The sequence below is a fragment of the Trichomycterus rosablanca genome, chromosome 12, assembly GCF_030014385.1.
Source record: "Trichomycterus rosablanca isolate fTriRos1 chromosome 12, fTriRos1.hap1, whole genome shotgun sequence".
Lineage (NCBI taxonomy): Eukaryota > Metazoa > Chordata > Actinopteri > Siluriformes > Trichomycteridae > Trichomycterus > Trichomycterus rosablanca.
The window spans coordinates 92352-111737 of NC_085999.1; the positions used below are offsets into that span (position 1 = coordinate 92352).

At 40.7% G+C, this 19386-nt stretch overlaps 1 protein-coding gene and 1 long non-coding RNA gene across 4 annotated transcripts; both read right to left on the reverse strand.

Annotated features, from left to right (window-relative positions):
- Window positions 1–1709: 1709 nt before the first annotated feature.
- On the reverse strand, window positions 1710–15855 carry LOC134323950 (NAD-dependent malic enzyme, mitochondrial-like). Of its 3 annotated transcripts, XR_010014128.1 has the most exons (9): window positions 15770–15855; window positions 15156–15219; window positions 11792–11879; window positions 10579–10689; window positions 10005–10106; window positions 9486–9588; window positions 9124–9194; window positions 2355–2489; window positions 1710–2026 (listed from the first exon to the last, which is right to left on the reverse strand). XR_010014128.1 is itself a non-coding variant. In XM_063005571.1 (7 exons), exons 4-7 carry the CDS (start codon window positions 9526–9528, stop codon window positions 1865–1867), a joined length of 411 nt encoding a protein of 136 aa, XP_062861641.1. In that variant the 5' UTR covers window positions 9529–9588; window positions 10579–10689; window positions 11792–11879; window positions 15156–15219; the 3' UTR covers window positions 1710–1864. The 3 variants fall into 3 exon arrangements, 2 of the variants coding, with proteins under 2 accessions (XP_062861641.1, XP_062861640.1); XM_063005571.1 differs by lacking the exons at window positions 10005–10106; window positions 15770–15855; XM_063005570.1 differs by lacking the exons at window positions 10005–10106; window positions 10579–10689; window positions 11792–11879; window positions 15156–15219; window positions 15770–15855 and adding an exon at window positions 9793–9862.
- A 381-nt stretch (window positions 15856–16236) lies between these two features.
- Window positions 16237–18729, reverse strand: LOC134323951 (uncharacterized). The gene is made up of 4 exons (XR_010014129.1): window positions 18677–18729; window positions 17453–17589; window positions 16914–16964; window positions 16237–16310 (listed from the first exon to the last, which is right to left on the reverse strand). It is a non-coding gene; the product is annotated as an uncharacterized LOC134323951 (long non-coding RNA).
- Between the last annotated feature and the right edge of the window lie 657 nt (window positions 18730–19386).

Consider the following 19386-nt stretch of genomic DNA (forward strand, 5'->3'; position numbering starts at 1 on the left):
GGAACTACCCATCACATTCTGTTAGAGGACAGTCACACACATTATCATGGTAGATCAAATGAAAAGCCATGCTCTATGTTCAACATATACTGTACCTCTGTAGGCCTCCCAGTATCATCCCACTCTGAGGCAGCGGAGATGGTTTCTTTATCGTCCTTCAACAGTGTGTTTTTTTTTATTTTATTTTTTTTATTAAAGAACATTATTTATATTTATTAGGATCTATAGGAACATTTACATCACTAACAATTGCAGGAGGCTCAAAACCACTCCACCAATCACTGGAGAGATGCCAATAAAAAGGGTTCAGACTGCACCAATGCAGTTCTTAATATTACACAGTTTATGCACTACAGACTAATGATCTACATGTAATAAATATGCCTTGAACATATACAGTTTTTGTGTTTCATTTTTATCTGCTGCAATGTGCATCTGATTCCACCTAGATTGAGTAAATGAAAAAAAAAACGTTTAAAATCGAGACAAATATTACAACTGACATATTAAACAATTTTACCCTATCCTTCTGCTAAATGTTTAATTATGGTTACGTTGTTTTTATTCATTTAAACTCATTAACTGTTTTTGCCATTTGCGAGCTCCTTTTCCGCTGCTGTATTACTTTCACGTCTAAAACATTTTCAGGATCTGCACACGCAAACATTAAAAATAACACTTCTATTGGTGTCAAATATGACGGACTACTTTTTCTTTCATTCACATCCATGGTGAATCAATATATCGCAACTCCATTGATAATGCCTGTTTATAGTTAACCGTGAACGCGCTTCTGCTGGGTTCAATCTACTCAGACTTGAGTAATCGAACCCTGATCCGCTTTTGTGGATCCGAAAACTCTGGCTATGACATGGTGAGATAAGTCAACTCGCAGTTCAGGTTGAAGTTTGAAGTTTGTTAAACCCGCTTTCTGGAATATCCACCTGAGCTAATAATCATGGTATTTAAAAGTAAACTTGTTTCATTGCCCTTTTCTACAGCTGGTGAAAATGTACTTCTACATTAAAAACACTACATGGGAGTACATGAAAACACAAAGCAAAACTATACTAATTACTAACCTTACTGTGCAAATTGCATATTTTTAAAATAACAATAGAAAGACAAATACAAATATAAAACTCTACATCACAAACATTTGGGACAGAATGGAAATGGTACAAACACATGCTTTGTTGGGTCAAATTCAAATTCAAATCAAGCAAAGGCTATTTCTTCACTATTTTTCAACCTGTAACAGAGTGAATGGCTTCTGACGTTACTGTGGGAATTACAAAGCATTTTCTTTTTATTTTAAGTAGTTTTCACTTTTAGGCTTATTGTGTGCACAGGTTATATCAGCGTTACAACAGATCTAACACGTCGTTGTTTGAGTAGCACAGTGGGCTGAGTGCAGCACATGTAGTTCTCTCAGGTTCTAGGCCCTATGTTAAAATCCAGCTTAAGGTGAAACTAAAGTTACACTTTCTTAGAGATTTTCTCACTGCCCCAACTACACCCGCCCACCCCCACATTTTATTATAATGAATACTGCAGTGAAATAAACCCAAATACACACCAACACACATAGAAACACAAAGCACTAAATGTATTAGCTGATACAACACACACACACACACACACACACACACACACACACACACACACACACACACACACACACACACACACACACACACACACACACACACACGTGGAGTGTTTTATTAATAGCAACACTGTACATTTACATTAGCAGAAGGAGTTTAGGAATCACTCCCCATGGGGATGTGTGATAGTTAAACATTACACAGCTGTAAATGAAGGGTGTGACTGTTTCAGGTGTATGCTATAGGGTGTATGATTACTCCACTATAGGACTATGGGACACTCCAGCCCGTTCGTAGATGTCTGGGAGGAAGGAATCGTACTCCGTGTTCCACACAATGGATCTCACATACGCCTCCTTATCCAGTGGCTCTGGGTACCGAAATGCCATTCCTTTACTGTACAGAAACTCCACCACCTAAACAAACACACACACTTTTTTTTTTTTTGGGAACACATACCCTGTTAGCACTGATTGTGGGTGGACAGTTAGGAACACAAGGTGTATTTATCTTTCTTTAGTCAATCAGTAGACACTTTCTGATCACTAGACACTTTATATTTTTGGTTGGAGCGCTAGTTCCACTCACAGCACTGATAACAATGTGTTTAATTACATTTCCACAGCATGTATCTGTATGATGTACAAACTTTACCAAACTGTTGCAAAAAACTTGGAAGCAATGGGTGTGACCTAAACACCTGAACTCAATAATTAGAAGGGATGTCAACATAATTTTACTCACATTGTGTGTATGTATAAACACAAATCTTATCCTCACAGCCATCTGTAAAGAAACCTCCCTAATGTTGGAAAGAGGAGGATAGAGATGACCCTGATTCTGATTCAGTTCCTCATCCGTCAACTGCTCTGCTAAGATCTGATACACACACACATATACAAACAGTGAGAGAGAGAGAGAGAGAGAGAGAGAGAGAGAGAGAGAGAGAGAGAGAGAGAGAGAGAGAGATAACATGATAACATGAGCTCCTGAAATATCAAACAGAGGAAGAAAACTTTAAAAAATGGATATAAGACTACAAACAACTTTCTCTTCTAATTTTTATTTATTTTTTTGACCTAATCCACCAAAAACATCAAAAATATAACCAAAGTTTCAACAAAGAGGACAAACTGAATGCGGAGTCTGGACTCCAGTGGACAACAGCAGGACAGATGAACAAGGAGAAAACGTCAAGGAGAGAACAAGAAAACGTTTGACACATAAGGACAAGATATACTAAAGCAAGGTATGCTGCATAGTTGAAGAACCTGCTTAAAATCTGTTTAAAAATCTTAAACTTTAAAACTATCTCAAACATAAGAATCCCTAGCTTGACTAGCTAGTAGTTAACACCTTGATCTACCTGAGGCTCCAGAAGTCCTCCCCACTTGAGCCTGCAGCAGCTGGAATACACAAAAACGTCTGTCACCATGGCAACCAGGCCTACCCAGAGCAGAGAGCTGGAGTACCCTGCTAAGTGTAAGAGTGCCCAGGCAAAAAAGAAACACAAGGAACAAGTTCTAGCAGAAAACCCTGACACCTTGTATGCAGACTTCATCCACCTGAATGGCAAGAAGATAAAAAACAACTTGATCTTCTACACTGCTGCTCTGTCTGCATGGAAATCTGCAATCTGTAAACACTACCAGTTTAATGTCAAGGAAGGCATTGGCAGAGGGGGAAGAATCACTGTGTGTGAAGATGGAAATTTGGACACTGACAATCCTGTACTCACAATAACCTACTACACCAAAGGCACAGTGTTAATCCAAGGAAACGAACTCAGCCTGGGCTCTTTTGAGGAGATCTTTTCCCAGCTAAAGTCTGAAGCAGAAATAGAGGGTGTAGGTGCTACTGTGAACAACGCAGACTGTGAGGAGGACAGCCAAGATACACCATTAACACTTTCCACCTCAACCCCACCCCCCTCCCCCTCAGAAAGACAGCTGAGAGAAAACCTCGCTTTGCTTGAACTGGACTTTTTTGAGTTTAAGGAATCTACACAGGCCAGACTTTCAGACAAGGCCACCAGCAACCCAATTCAGCAGCTGAGAGAGGAGTTCCAACAGCTAAAGAGAGAAAACCAGACCTGCATGACAGAATTTAGAGAAAGCCTGAAAGAGCTTCAACAGGAGAACCTCAGTCTACGGGTACAGTTGGCAAAACTTAAAGACAATGAGTTGATAAAAGAAAGGACCCTGACAAGGCAGATACAAGATCTGTCAGAAAAGCTCCAACAACTCAAACATTATGCCTTAACCTCCAGTAGCACACCCACCGACATACAAACAAATAAGAATCACACAAATGCACACAGTGCCACCCCAGACATGACTGGTGAACATACTGAAGTACTTACCCCCTCTAATTTATCATATATAAAAAATACAACAACGGAAAATGACAGTCAGACACCTCCAGCAGCAGAGTCCCCACCTACCCCTGAGACCATCACAACCAACACAACAGAACAGAGGCCACATGTAGTGATGTTAATGGACTCAAATGGAAAATTTCTGGATCCCCAGAAGCTTTTCCCTGGACACCAAGTGACAGCAAAGCGATGTAGCACCACTGACCAGGCACACCGGCTCCTGAACAAAGAAACCCTTGGCAAACCGCAGCACATCATCATCCATACAGGCACCAATGACCTCCATACACTGCATAGTAACACCGCTGAGGCAGTTCGAAGAATGGCCATGCGAGCAAGCAAGGAGTTCCCAGAGAGCCACATTGTCATCTCCACCCTGCTACCACGATCGGACACACCCCCACACATCATCTATAGCCTCAATTCTGAAATCAACAGAAGATGTACTGCTCTACCAAATGTATATCTGGCAAATCATCCCACCATCACCCTACATGACATGTACGACGGACTCCATCTACACAAGGACAGTGTACGGATCTTTGCAAAGACCCTTAAAGATGTCACCTTGGGCCGCAACACCGCATCAACAAGACCAGGAATCCCCAGACCACCAGCACTGTACGCACCAAGGTATGAACATTTGTCACCTAGAAGGCATAGCAGACCTCAAGTCCCACCAGCCCCCCGGGCTACTACAATCTCCCCTACACCTGTGAAGCTCCCCACAGCCACAACATTACCTGCTGTACCACACCACACCACCGGGAAAGAAATGGAAAGAGAATCCACTAAGAAGAAGACTCCTGCACAAAAAAGGCCAAAGAGCTACGCTGCAGCAGTGACACAGCCTTCTCCTCCCCCAGCTAGAGCTTTGCCTTCTACTACAACGGAACTAGGAGAGATAAGAGAGATGCTCTACAACCTGTGTAATAGACTTCTTACAAAGTAAGCCCAAATATACAATCATGTTTGCACTATAACAATTTAGATATTTCCTCTGTTTTGTCCCACTAGACAAGCTGATCTAGATTTTTCTTTGATAAGTCACATATTTAATGCGCTCATTCCACATTAGTTGCTGGAACATTCAGGGTCTCCACTCTTCAATCTTCGGAGGGAAAAGTAGAGATCCTGACTTTCTAAAGAACATTGAGGATGTAGACATCCTTATTTTAACAGAAACATGGTGCCGTAAAGACACTCCTACCCACTGTCCCTCAGGATACTGTGAGATTATGATACCCTCACTCAAATTAAACACAGTCCACCGTGGACGAGATTCTGGAGGAATTTTAGTGTGGTATAGAACAGGCCTAGCCAACCACATCTCAATGGTAAAATTAGGGAAATCACATTGTTGGCTGAAACTCCATAAAAATATTGGCCTGTCGGCAACAAACATATACCTTTGTGCTGTCTACACTCCTCCAATAGAATCCCCATATTACGATGAGGAGTACCTAAACAACCTCCAAACAGAAATTACTCACTTTCAGGCCCAGAGTAATGTACTGTTATGTGGAGATTTTAATGCTCGAACAGGAACTGAGCCTGATTATATAGATCCACAGGGCAACAAACATGTGTTTGGCCAAGGCCTCCCGTACCCCACACCTAACCTCAAAAATAGAAACAACCTCGACAGCATTGTAAACACAGTTGGTAAAGAGTTAGTGCATCTCTGCCGAGCCTTAGGCCTGTACATACTTAATGGCAGGACCAGAGGGGACTCCATGGGGAGATTCACATATTGTTCAAATCTGGGAGCTAGTAAAGTTGATTATGCAATCACTGACTTGGAACCCAGCACTATTAATGCATTCACTGTCAGGCAGCAATCTCCCCTATCAGACCATAACCAAATTAATGTATATCTTAAAATGTCAAACCAACCAAATCAGACAACAGCAGAGCCCAGTAAAATGTACCCGCTTCACAGGACCTTCAGATGGGCCCTGGACAGCCACGAAAACTTCACACATGTACTAAATTCATTTGTTATATCTAACAAAATTGATAATTGAAAATTGATTAATAACACCACCTTTGAAAAAAACAAAAGCAATGTTAATCGCGCTGTCAAAGAAATCATCAGTATTTTCCAAAAAGCAGCAAATATGGCCGACCTCCAAAGGAAAAAAAGGAAAACAAAACAATTGGAGAACGAGAAATGGTTTGACCAAGAATGCAGAACTCTCCGAAAGGAATTAAGAAAACTATCAAACCCAAAACACAGACAGCCAGATGATCCAGATCTGAGAAGGAAATATTGTGAATGCCTAAAGCAATATAAAAAATCAGTTCAAGTGAAAAAAATAAACCATACAAACAAAACACTCAGAGAAATTGAAGACTCAATTCAACAAAATCAGTTCTGGGAAATGTGGAATAGTTTAGGCACAACCAAAACACAGGACCTACCTATAGAAAATGGAGAAATTTGGAAAACACATTTTGAACATCTTTACCAAGAAAACCCCCCAAATTGTCTAAATACCAACTATGAAGTGATCAAACGTAAATTACATCTACTAGAAAGTTCCATAAAAGACAATCAAAATCCCCTTGATTATCCTATAACACAAGAAGAATTGGCTCAACAACTTAAATCTTTAAAATCTAAAAAAGCCAGTGGCCCGGACAGCATCAGAACAGAAATGCTTAAAAGCAGCACTCCTGAGCTGCAGAGGGCAGTGCTCAAACTATTTAACTTGGTCCTGAGCTCAGGATGTTTTCCTGACATCTGGTGCCAAGGACTTATTACCCCAATCCATAAGAGTGGAAACAAATTGGACCCTAACAATTTCAGAGGCATCTGTGTGAGCAGTAATCTGGGGAAAGTGTTTAATAGCATCTTAAACAACAGAATTCTCTCTTTCCTTAATGAACACAATGTCCTGAACAAAAATCAAATCGGCTTCCTACCAAACCACAGAACCACTGACCATATCTACACTCTCCACACCCTGATTAACAAACATGTACATCAATCCAAAAATGGAAAAATCTTGTATTCGAGTAACAAATGTGCTGTAAGAATTGGCGACAAACATACAGAATTTTTCACTCAGAAAAGAGGAGTGAAACAGGGCTGCAGTCTGAGTCCAACACTGTTTAATATCTATATAAATGAATTAGCGGTGCAGCTGGAACAGTCTGCAGCCCCCGGACTCACTCTGCAGGATGGGGAAGTAAAATTCCTGCTCTATGCAGACGACCTGGTGCTGCTGTCCCCCAGCGCACAGGGGCTACAGCAGCACCTGGACCTGCTGGAGCAGTACTGCCAGAACTGGGCCCTATCAGTAAATCTAAAAAAAACAAACATTATGATCTTCCAAAAAAAACCTAGATGTCAGGAACACAGGCACTTGTTTACCCTGGGCAACACTGCCCTGGAGCACACAATGCAGTACACCTACCTTGGTCTCATCATTACTGCATCTGGGAGTTTCAGCATGGCAGTGAATGCACTAAAAGAAAAAGCTCGTAGAGCCCTGTACACAATCAGGAAAAGATTCTACAACATTATCATTCCCACCTCAATTTGGAGTAAATTATTTGATAGCGTGATCCAGCCCATTGCACTGTACGGAAGTGAAGTATGGGGTCCACTCAATTTTCACAGTTATATTAAATGGGACAAACATCCAACAGAAACCCTGCACGCTGAATTCTGTAGAATGATTTTAAAAGTCCAGAAAAAAACACCAACCATCGCCTGCAGGGCAGAATTAGGCCGATTTCCTCTAATTATAAACATAGAAAAAAGATCTCTAAATTTCTGGATACACCTAAAGTCAAGTCCCAAAGAGTCACTACAGTTTAAAGCACTTCAGTGCCAGGAACTGACCCCTGAAAAGAGTGACCTCAGCCAGCTGGCCCTGAGACTCTCTGACCCCAAAACAGGCCTCACCACAGATAACAGCACTGTCCAACAGCTCATAGCAAATAGTAAGAACATATATCTAGAACACTGGGAGAACCAAATCCAGTCTCACAGCAGACTAGAATGCTTTCGGGAAGTAAAAAGTGAGTACAAACTAGAACCGTATCTCACAGCAGTCAGAGATCCACAGCAGCGACAGATCCTGACCAAGTACCGACTCAGTAACCACAGTCTGGCCATCGAGACGGGCAGATACAAAAAGTCCTGGCTGCCCAGAGAGGAGAGACTGTGTGTTCACTGTGAGAGTGGAGAGGTGGAGACAGAGATGCACTTCCTTCTTCACTGCCAAAAATTCAAAACAACACGAGAAAACTTCACCGAAAGATTTAAACAACAAATCCCAAATTACCAAACACTCACAGAATTGGAAAAATTACAAAAAATTCTGGGAGGAGGGCACACTGCCCCGCTCGCCACACAGTATGTGTCAGCGCTACACCGCCTGAGAGACAGTGGGTAACAGTTCTGTGTGTATATATACATTTGTGTAAAGTACAGGTATATACTGTCTGTATATCTTCCTGTAAATTTGCTAAAATACTTTTATTGTTTATTTTTATTTTATCTGTACTCACTTTTATTATTTATTGTTTTATTGTCATATATTGCTTCTTTTGTAATTCTGTTATTATCGTTGTAATGCTTTGGCAATATTGTATTTTTTTTTTTTTTACATTCATGCCAATAAAGCTACTTTGAATCTTGAATCTTGAATCTTGAGAGAGAGAGAGAGAGAGAGAGAGAGAGAGAGAGAGAGAGAGAGAGAGAGAAAGGTGAGTGACCTTATAACCATCAGCATCATATTAAAAACCATCATGATACTGTGATAAATTTAGCCACATACACTAACAAGTACCTTAGAAAACCATTATCACTTAATACAGTCCACCGTTGCATCAAGAAATACAACCTAAATTATTACACAACAAGAAAGCTATACATTTTTCTATTCTGCTGTTTAAAGTAAACATAAAGATCTTAATCTGAGTCTTTATAAGTTTATAGGTGGCTGCTGCTGCTGCTACATGGTTTAATACTTACATTAATAAGCAAATAATCCTAATAACATGGGCAGCATGAGTGTTGCCTAACACATGCATGTGCACGCACACACACACACACACACACACACACACACACACACACACACACACACACACACAAACACACACACAAACAATGTTTACCTTAGCAGCCTCGAGGAACACCGTATCACTGATGTGTCTAACACCACTCAGAATTACTGCCAGAGCCACACCTAACACACACACACATTTCTATTAGTCGAGGTAAAAAACATAATAGACTGTACAGTGAAAGAGTACAAAATAAAAATATATTTACACTAAATAAAGATGATAATCATTATTATTGTTTTTGTGGATGAAGTTTGTCCTCTGGATGTAAATAAATTCAGTAATTACTTGTACAGCTTCTAAACACTGGCAGGACCCAAGATCAGAGATACCCCAAATAACACTCAGAGAATTCATGGGCCAAAACCACAACTCATTCATTTTTCCAAATTATTGGAAACACAAATCCACACCTGGGAATATGTAAGCATTGTTCCCCTGTCCCAGAATCACCATCCTGCCATCATCCAGAGTTACAGCAGCAAACGGACTCCCACTGGCAAACAAACACCGACCCTAACACACACACACACACACACACACACACACACACACACACACACACACAGACACAGAAAAGCACATTCATTAGCCATTTGATGAGCTACACCTACTGTTACAATACATTTTATATTTCATGTTTATAATTTTGTGATTCTTTAATATCCTTTATGAACAATCAAATTTACTCTATGATCAGTTAGGCCTGAATTCTCTTACATTTTGACCAACAACAGGCTCCACTTAACCTTGAATTAGAGACAGTCTGCTCCTTGTTATTCTTAGCACATCCAAGACAGTCGTATATATAAAAAATATTCTATCTTAAAACACATTTGTATTATCCTGTTCTGTTCAGTCACTAAACAACTACCATGACACAATCTTAGGTACGTACATATACACTGTATATATAGTTAAACATTCCGGACCTTTGCTTCAAGAAATTTTCTCTAACTGGACCTCTTCAAATTTTAGTTGAATACCCCTGCTATAGGGTGTATGATCAGAGAACCTGCTGTCCACCCGCGACTCTACACACACACACACACACACACACACACACACACACACACACACACACACACACACACACACACACACACAGAAACCATGTATCAGAAGTTAAATGATAAAATAAAGAATTAAAATATGGTGCCCAGGTGGAGCAGCAGGATATTCCACTAGCACACCAGCGCCGAGATTCTGAACTCCTCAGTTCAAAACTCAGCGTTGCCACCGGTTGGCTGGGCACCATCTAGCGGGCATAATTGGCAGTGCCTTCAGCAGACATTAATTGGCCACCGTATCTGCTAGGGTGGGATGACTGAACTATGTGGGTGGGGTCTTCAAACGAGGATTCTCTTGGTCTGTTCCACCTGCTTATTATTGACATGTTGGTTCATTTAGCTGTGCAGACTGGGGCTGAAATTGTGTGTGTGTGTGTGTGTGTGTGTGTGTGTGTGTGTGTGTGTGTGTGTGTGTGTGTGTGTGTGTTTTACTCACTGGTTAGGGACATGGAGATGATGAGTGAGATTAGTAAAATGGTTGAGATGACCACACAAGCCCACTGTAACAAGCGAGATCGGCCAGAGGGTGCTGCAGGTACGCTGAAGTCTAACACACACACACACACACACACACACACATCGCTTTAACTAATGAACACATCAAATATCAGAATGAGAAGAAATTGTGAGGGACAGTGAGTGGTGCCGTGGTCACTGGAACCCCTGAGATATCCAGTGAGCAGCAGTTCAGTCCGTTTAGATTTATTTCTTCTTTGTTCTTTGGGTAATTAAATCTGTCATTGGGACACGTGAGACGCTTATGCTAGTGTTTTAAACGCACTCACTGTTCCCCTGTGGAGTCATTTTTTAAAGCGCTTCTGAAGGGAGGGTTGTGTTAATCCCAGGAGCACAAAAACACACGTGATGATTCAGGGCTGAAGCAGTAAAGGAATAAAGTGAAGCGTCAAAATACTAAAACACATAAAATCTGAGTCTACTCAATTCAACAACACCCTAACCCTAACCCTAACCCCAACCCCAACCCTAACCCCACACAGTCAAAATAAACTCAGTGTTTTTATATGACAAGGTGCAAAATTTCTTCTTAGCATAAGGTGGCAGTTTGTGTTTTCTTTCAAACACAGACAAGAGACCACTGTTCCATGTACTTACAATGATCTTAAGAAGACATTTTGTTAGAAAGATGCTTTAAGTGACAGTCATGTAAAAAAAATCTGTTCCGGTTCCAAGACCTTCACCATGATAATGTCTGGATTACCTTCATCTACTTCCTCTCATGACAGGAAGTGTAGCTCAACACTTTACATTTACATTTTCAGCATTTAGCAGACACCTTTATTCAAAGTGACTTACAGTACAGTTACAGTATACAATCTGAGCAATTGAGGGTTAAGGGCCTTGCTCAAGGGCCCAACAGCAGCAACCTGGCAGTGGTGGGGCTTGAACCAGCGACCTGATTACTAGTCCAGTACCCTAACCACTAGGCTACGGCTTGTCTAGTATTTTTTAATTCCTGAGGAATAAAATCACATTTTAGAACATTCTACATCGTCTGAAACTAAAATAAGTCCAGAAGGGTTAGGGTTAGTGGCTGTGTGTGTGTGTGTGTGTGTGTGTGTGTGTGTGTGTGTGTGTGTTTGTCATGCCAGTAAAGCTTCTTTTGAGTTTGAGTGTGTGTGAACTCTGACCTTTTCTCCAAAACGTGGTGCATGTCGCTGCTGTCGAACTCATCGTGATCACTGCTGCTGACCGCTGAGGAGTCTCTCATTGTTACAGCTATACACACACACACACACACACACACACACACACACAAATACACACACACACACACACATACATACATATATACAGAGGCTGGACAAAATAACTGAAACACCTGTACAGGTAACACCTGTACCACCAGAAGACGTCACTTCCGGTGGTAATCTTCATTAATTGCACATTGCACCAGTAAGAGCAGAGTGTGAAGGTTCAATTAGCAGGGTAAGAGCACAGTTTTGCTCAAAATATTGCAATGCACACAACATTATGGGTGACATACCAGAGTTCAAAAGAGGACAAATTGTTGGTGCACGTCTTGCTGGCGCATCTGTGACCAAGACAGCAAGTCTTTGTGATGTATCAAGAGCCACGGTATCCAGGGTAATGTCAGCATACCACCAAGAAGGACAAACCACATCCAACAGGATTAACTGTGGACGCAAGAGGAAGCTGTCTGAAAGGGATGTTCGGGTGCTAACCCGGATTGTATCCAAAAAACATAAAACCACGGCTGCCCAAATCACGGCAGAATTAAATGTGCACCTCGACTCTCCTGTTTCCACCAGAACTGTCCGTCGGGAGCTCCACAGGGTCAATATACACGGCCGGGCTGCTATAGCCAAACCTTTGGTCACTCGTGCCGATGCCAAACGTCGGTTTCAATGGTGCAAGGAGCGCAAATCTTGGGCTGTGGACAATGTGAAATATGTATTGTTCTCTGATGAGTCCACCTTTACTGTTTTCCCCACATCCGGGAGAGTTACGGTGTGGAGAAGCCCCAAAGAAGCGTAGCACCCAGACTGTTGCATGCCCAGAGTGAAGCATGGGGGTGGATCAGTGATGGTTTGGGCTGCCATATCATGGCATTCCCTCGGCCCGATACTTGTGCTAGATGGGCGCGTCACTGCCAAGGACTACCGAACCATTCTGGAGGACCATGTGCATCCAATGGCGGTGCCGTGTATCAGGATGACAATGCACCAATACACACAGCAAGACTGGTGAAAGATTGGTTTGATGAACATGAAAGTGAAGTTGAACATCTCCCATGGCCTGCACAGTCACCAGATCTAAATATTATTGAGCCACTTTGGGGTGTTTTGGAGAAGCGAGTCAGGAAACGTTTTCCTCCACCAGCATCACGTAGTGACCTGGCCACTATCCTGCAAGAAGAATGGCTTAAAATCCCTCTGACCACTGTGCAGGACTTGTATATGTCATTTCCAAGACCAATTGACGCTGTATTGGCCGCAAAAGGAGGCCCTACACCATACTAATAAATTATTGTGGTCTAAAACCAGGTGTTTCAGTTATTTTGTCCAACCCCTGTATATACAGTGTATCACAAAAGTGAGTACACCCCTCACATTTCTGCAAATATTTTATTATATCTTTTCATGGGACAACACTATAGAAATAAAACTTGGATGTAACTTAGAGTAGTCAGTGTACAGCTTGTATAGCAGTGTAGATTTACTGTCTTCTGAAAATAACTCAACACACAGCCATTAATGTCTAAATAGCTGCAACATAAGTGAGTACACCCCACAGTGAACATGTCCAAATTGTGCCCAAAGTGTCAATATTTTGTGTGACCACCATTATTATCCAGCACTGCCTTAACCCTCCTGGGCATGGAATTCACCAGAGCTGCACAGGTTGCTACTGGAATCCTCTTCCACTCCTCCATGATGACATCACGGAGCTGGTGGATGTTAGACACCTTGAACTCCTCCACCTTCCACTTGAGGATGCGCCACAGGTGCTCGATTGGGTTTAGTCCATCACCTTTACCTTCAGCTTCGTCAGCAAGGCAGTTGTCATCTTGGAGGTTGTGTTTGGGGTCGTTATCCTGTTGGAAAACTGCCATGAGGCCCAGTTTTCGAAGGGAGGGGATCATGCTCTGTTTCAGAATGTCACAGTACATGTTGGAATTCATGTTTCCCTCAATGAACTGCAGCTCCCCAGTGACAGCAGCACTCATGCAGCCCAAGACCATGATGCTACCACCACCATGCTTGACTGTAGGCAAGATACAGTTGTCTTGGTACTTCTCACCAGGGCGCCGCCACACATGCTGGACACCATCTGAGCCAAACAAGTTTATCTTGGTCTCGTCAGACCACAGGGCATTCCAGTAATCCATGTTCTTGGACTGCTTGTTTTCAGCAAACTGTTTGCTGGCTTTCTTGTGCGTCAGCTTCCTTCTGGGATGACGACCATGCAGACCGAGTCGATGCAGTGTGCGGCGTATGGTCTGAGCACCGACAGGCTGACCTCCCACGTCTTCAACCTCTGCAGCGATGCTGGCAGCACTCGTGTCTATTTTTTAAAGCCAACCTCTGGATATGACGCCGAACACGTGGACTCAACTTCTTTGGTCGACCCTGGCGAAGCCTGTTCCGAGTGGAACCTGTCCTGGAAAACCGCTGTATGACCTTGGCCACCATGTTGTAGCTCAGTTTCAGGGTGTTAGCAACCTTCTTATAGCCCAGGCCATCTTTGTGGAGAGCAACAATTCTATTTCTCACATCCTCAGAGAGTTCTTTACCATGAGGTGCCATGTTGAATATCCAGTGGCCAGTATGAGAGAATTGTACCCAAAACACCAAATTTACCAGCCCTGCTCCCCATTTACACCTGGGACCTTGACACATGACACCAGGGAGGGACAACGACACATTTGGGCACAATTTGGACATGTTCACTGTGGGGTGTACTCACTTATGTTGCCAGCTATTTAGACATTAATGGCTGTGTGTTGAGTTATTTTCAGAAGACAGTAAATCTACACTGCTGTACAAGCTGTACACTGACTACTCTAAGTTATATCCAAGTTTCATGTCTATAGTGTTGTCCCATGAAAAGATATAATGAAATATTTGCAGAAATGTGAGGGGTGTACTCACTTTTGTGATACACTGTATATATATACTGTATACATGATTATAAAGAAATTATTGTAACTTGTGTGTAGTGTAAGACAGTGTGTGTATTTCTGTGTGTGTAGAGCAGATGTACAAGTATGTGAAATTTTGTGTGAGTGTGTGTGTGTGTGAGTGTGTTATACATTAAAAGTTTTTTAACATTAATATTACAGGTTTATATTATTACATATTTATAGTTTATGTATTATTATATATATATATAATGCTGATGTGGCCCTCGATGAAAATGAGTTCGACACCCCTGGTGTAGAGGATAAAGTCTTAGTTCTACTCCTTTTAGGAGAAGGGATCGTTTCACTTTCTTCTGAACTAGACTCAGATGTGTCAGGGTTATACTCACTTTCACTGTTTTCAGCACTGCTGATTGAGGCATCAGAGGTGTAGCTGAGTAATTCTTTTGGCAACTAGAAAGAAAACATTAACGACAGCTTTAATGTGTCGGTTTTTTAAAACAATTAATGACATTAAGATAATTGATTTAAGACTACCAATGGAACTGGCTAAAATGAGCCCCATTTGATAGCCTGAAAATGTTTATTACAAATAAATAAATAAATTAAGACAAAATGTGCACTACAGAGGCACGCACAAGCCCAATTCACAGAATAGTTTCATTAATCTGAATGGAACGTCGTTGAAAATAAAGTTTGACCAGTGTTAGCTGTATAGGTTTTAACGTGTTTTAACTTCTGAGTTAATGTAACTTGTGTAAAATGTGTATAAGCATGTTTCATAATTAAGCTTGGTTGGTTCTGTATTTTTTTACATTTTTAAAGGAGGTCTGATTGGCATAAACTCTTAGGACACCGAAATAGGTAGTGGATCAGAGTTAACTGTAGTTTTAACATGTTTTAAATGGTTTGATCAATGAGATCTGTTTACGTTTTGTATGTTTCAAAAGAAAACTGATTGGTATAAACTGTAGTTTTACAGACGACAGCATATCAGACTTACAAATACACTCTCAGTCCTCTTTAAATCTGGAACATTTTCATTGGCTGGTGAATCTCTGTCTAAAATCACAGTATCTCTGTCGTCATCTGAAGATTATTGTATGACTTCTCTCTCCTTAAAAAAAGGAACAGCAGAACACAATTAGAGTAAAATAAAGCTTTTTTACTGCATTATAAATACTGTGCACTGCTAAATTTTACCTTGTTCTAGGTACCAAGGAATTCATGACAACTTACTAAATGCTCCCAGCACATACAAATTAACATGATGTTCAATATTTCTTTTGAATTTGTATCTGCTTAGCTGAACAGAAACCCTATTACAGTAAATTAGTGCATAAGGGACCACAGAACAGGACTCTAGAAACTGTAGATTCAACAACTTGTGTGGTCAATGGCTACATTTACTTTCAGACGGTGTTTGAGTGGGCCAAAAGAAATAAAACAGAATAAGAAATACTTGCCATTGACTGATTTTCACACAATGGCTGAGAGTGTTCATCTACACTGTCTTTACTGGCACTGCTCTCTACTACTTCTGCCTGGGGAGCAAGGTCAAAATTCAGGGGTTTAACATAAGTTGTTTGAATAGGACAATTTACATTTATACAATGTACAAGTAAACAAACTCTGCAGCTCACTGTTTAAGAATAACTTATAATTGTAATACATTGCATACACATGTATAGTAAGTACAATTGTGCTTGTGAAACACAATGCTAAAAACTCAATTATGTGAAGCCTTTAGTTTTCCACTCTGAGCTCCACAGTGCAGTTCTGCACTGGAATTCATAAACTCTCTCAGCTGGTGCTCAGAGTTGCACAGTGTTTTAAATGTGCTTGATTTTAAAAAGTAAAGTGCAATTCATCTTGAGAGATGACGCAGAACATCACTGAAGCCCTGCACAATGATACATAACCAAGTTTACCAAAAAAGGTTAATGTGGAACACTGCCCTGCCACAGCCCTGCTCTAAATCGGTATTGGCGAGTGACTGATCGTACTGAAATACTATCAGTGATCACTATTGGCCCCTAAAACACTGATCGGTCCATCTGTAATTATGCCTTGTCAAAGTACACGCGTACACTTACCAACATTCGTTTTGTGGACATTATTTCTAAATCCATGATGTCTTTACTCACAGAACATTGTGCTTGGTCACTGTTGATCACATTTGTTGAACACCCACTGGTCTAGAAAAAGGCAAAACACAAGGTAACTGAATTTTTTAACAGTTCTATTTGGCTTGTTTTGGTTTTTGTTTTAATGTGTTCCATTTTACTGTTCATTAATCCTGGAACAAATATATTTTTATTACCAGTTACCAATTTCAGTAAAGTTTAGGCATAGAGAGCAACAAGTATAAAATCAGCTTATTTTAAAGCATAAAGACAGTTGGGATGTTGGCTACCATCAATATTATTTTTCTCAATCACAATATTAGTATAGGGCTGGGGCAACGCGCCGGCGTAATCGATGCCTGTACCTACAGCCGGTACATCGTTTCATTATTTTCCTTTCACTACACTGATGTACAATTACATTTACAGTACAGTGATTACCTTAACTGCAGATTACCCCAGTGATCAATTCATTCACATGTATAACCAGTTTTTTAGATTTTAGTACTAATATTAATGGTCCACACTATTACCAAAGTTTAGGCATCAACTACGTTTACCTCCATTCTTGCTGAAAGCTGTTTTGCACAGTTCTTCATGTAATCAGCTTCGCACTTATTGTGATGTTGCCTCAGTTTATTGATCCTCCGTTTCAGCCTGGCCTCCGGAGTGCTTTTTTCCATTCACTTCAATTGGTCTGTTAGCATGGTTTGAAAAAACAGAAAACAACTGTTAAATACATGCTCAGAGTTTTATTATGTTTAAAAATTGACTTTAAAAGACAATTAACACACTTTGTACATTGTCTCGGTCAACCAAAAACCTTGATTATACATATTTGTTTTGTTTATTGTTTTCATTTTTTGCCATAATGTGAATCTGCTGATCATGGTCAATCAGTGTGGTCATGTTCAACATGAGGGAAACACTATCAGAATTTTATGATGACTGGACCAATAGAAATGTTCCAAAATGACTTTATAAAATAAAATCTTTTTACAATGACTTCCATTAAAAGTTAAGAATGTTTTTCCTTTTGCTATAAAGTTACTGTTCTGGAGATATGAGTGTTTTTTTTGGTCAAACAGAGACAATATGCAGATCTACTACTGTGCAAATGTCTATGATAAGCAGTAAACACCCTGCACTAAAAAAAAGAATGCCTGTCCTTCAGTGTGCTGATACTGGTTGTTTATTTTGTTCAGGTTCCTCATGCTGGTGGACAAGCTTGGTCATGTTGATGTATTGAACAAATTGGTCAAACAAATTTACAAAACTAGCCAACCAATCTGACCAGCTCAATCAGCTTGGTCAGGTTAACCATGCTGATAAACCACCTAGTCCATCAAATGCAGCATGCACTGTGCTGGCCCAGAGCCAACAGCCAGTTTACTCTCCCATTCCTTCATTATTTTATTTAGGGAATATAGCTTATTAGAAACAATACTTTGTTCTTGTCAACATATTTATTTATATCACACCCATTAATGGGACAACAAACCTCATAAATCAGTGTATGTATAACACACAGCATAACAGGTGTCCAAACAGGGCATAACCAGTAAATCAGCTTACAGAGCAACAGAAACAGTTCTCAGGCAAGCTAACGTTAGCTACACTGCTAGCTAACAAGGTTTACCAGGCAGCAAGCACTCTGCTGGCTAATTAGCTAGTGGCTAGCAGTAGTACACACACTCTCATTAGCAAGTGTAATCATTAAAGGTCATAATTAAAATATACATAATAAATGTGCAGATGTAGATATAAGAAAGTTGAAGTTTTACCTTCAGTAGTTGTTGCTCCAGCGCTGAGAATCCGAACCGAACCTGTGAGCGGTGAAACACCAATTAAGCTCCCAAACAAGCTGCCCAATCACAGCCCCAAACTCAATACTACAAATAATAACAAAAAGCTTTCTAATTCACACGCTAACGACACAAGCCATTCACCCTGTTACAGCTTCAAAAAGAATCAACACATAGCCTTTGCTTGCATTGCGCTTGTGGGGGCAGTGAGAAAATCTGAGGGGGCAATCCCCCCAGCCCCACCCTAGCGCCGGCCCTGATTTGGATCTACATTATATTTAGGTTAGCATCTTTGCATACACATAATCCCTCACTTCATCACATATTGGGAGAAGTCAAAAGCCATTCACCCTGATACATGTTCATGTTTATCCTTTAAATTTAATTTATATATTACTACAGTATATATTACACACATATAAATACATGATCTACTGTACTATTATTGATAATAGGTCTTTTTATGTATCTATTAAAGTGCACTCCACTTTTTAAACAATCACACTTTAAATTTTCATAACCCCAGCAGAGGGGTTGACCACTACACCAGCAGAGTCAAGATTCGAACTCGGGAAGCTCAAACCGCAAAGCTCTACTGTGCTAACGGTCCAGCCCGCTCAGCCATCCGATATTCATCACTGTAACATTAAATTACTGATCAGATTCTGATCTGAAGGAAATATAGTCTA

What these genes read in the sequence shown, in the direction of transcription:
- LOC134323950 (XM_063005571.1), bottom strand. Translation starts at nt 9,528, where the DNA reads ATGGTGATTCTGGGACAGGGGAACAATGCTTACATATTCCCAG. An exon ending in CAATGCTTACATATTCCCAG is followed by an intron (nt 9,195 to 9,485) that starts GTGTGGATTTGT and finishes TGTGTGTGTTAG; the next exon opens with GTGTGGCTCTGGCAGTAATT. An exon ending in TGTTCCTCGAGGCTGCTAAG is followed by an intron (nt 2,490 to 9,123) that starts GTAAACATTGTT and finishes TGTGTGTATCAG; the next exon opens with ATCTTAGCAGAGCAGTTGAC.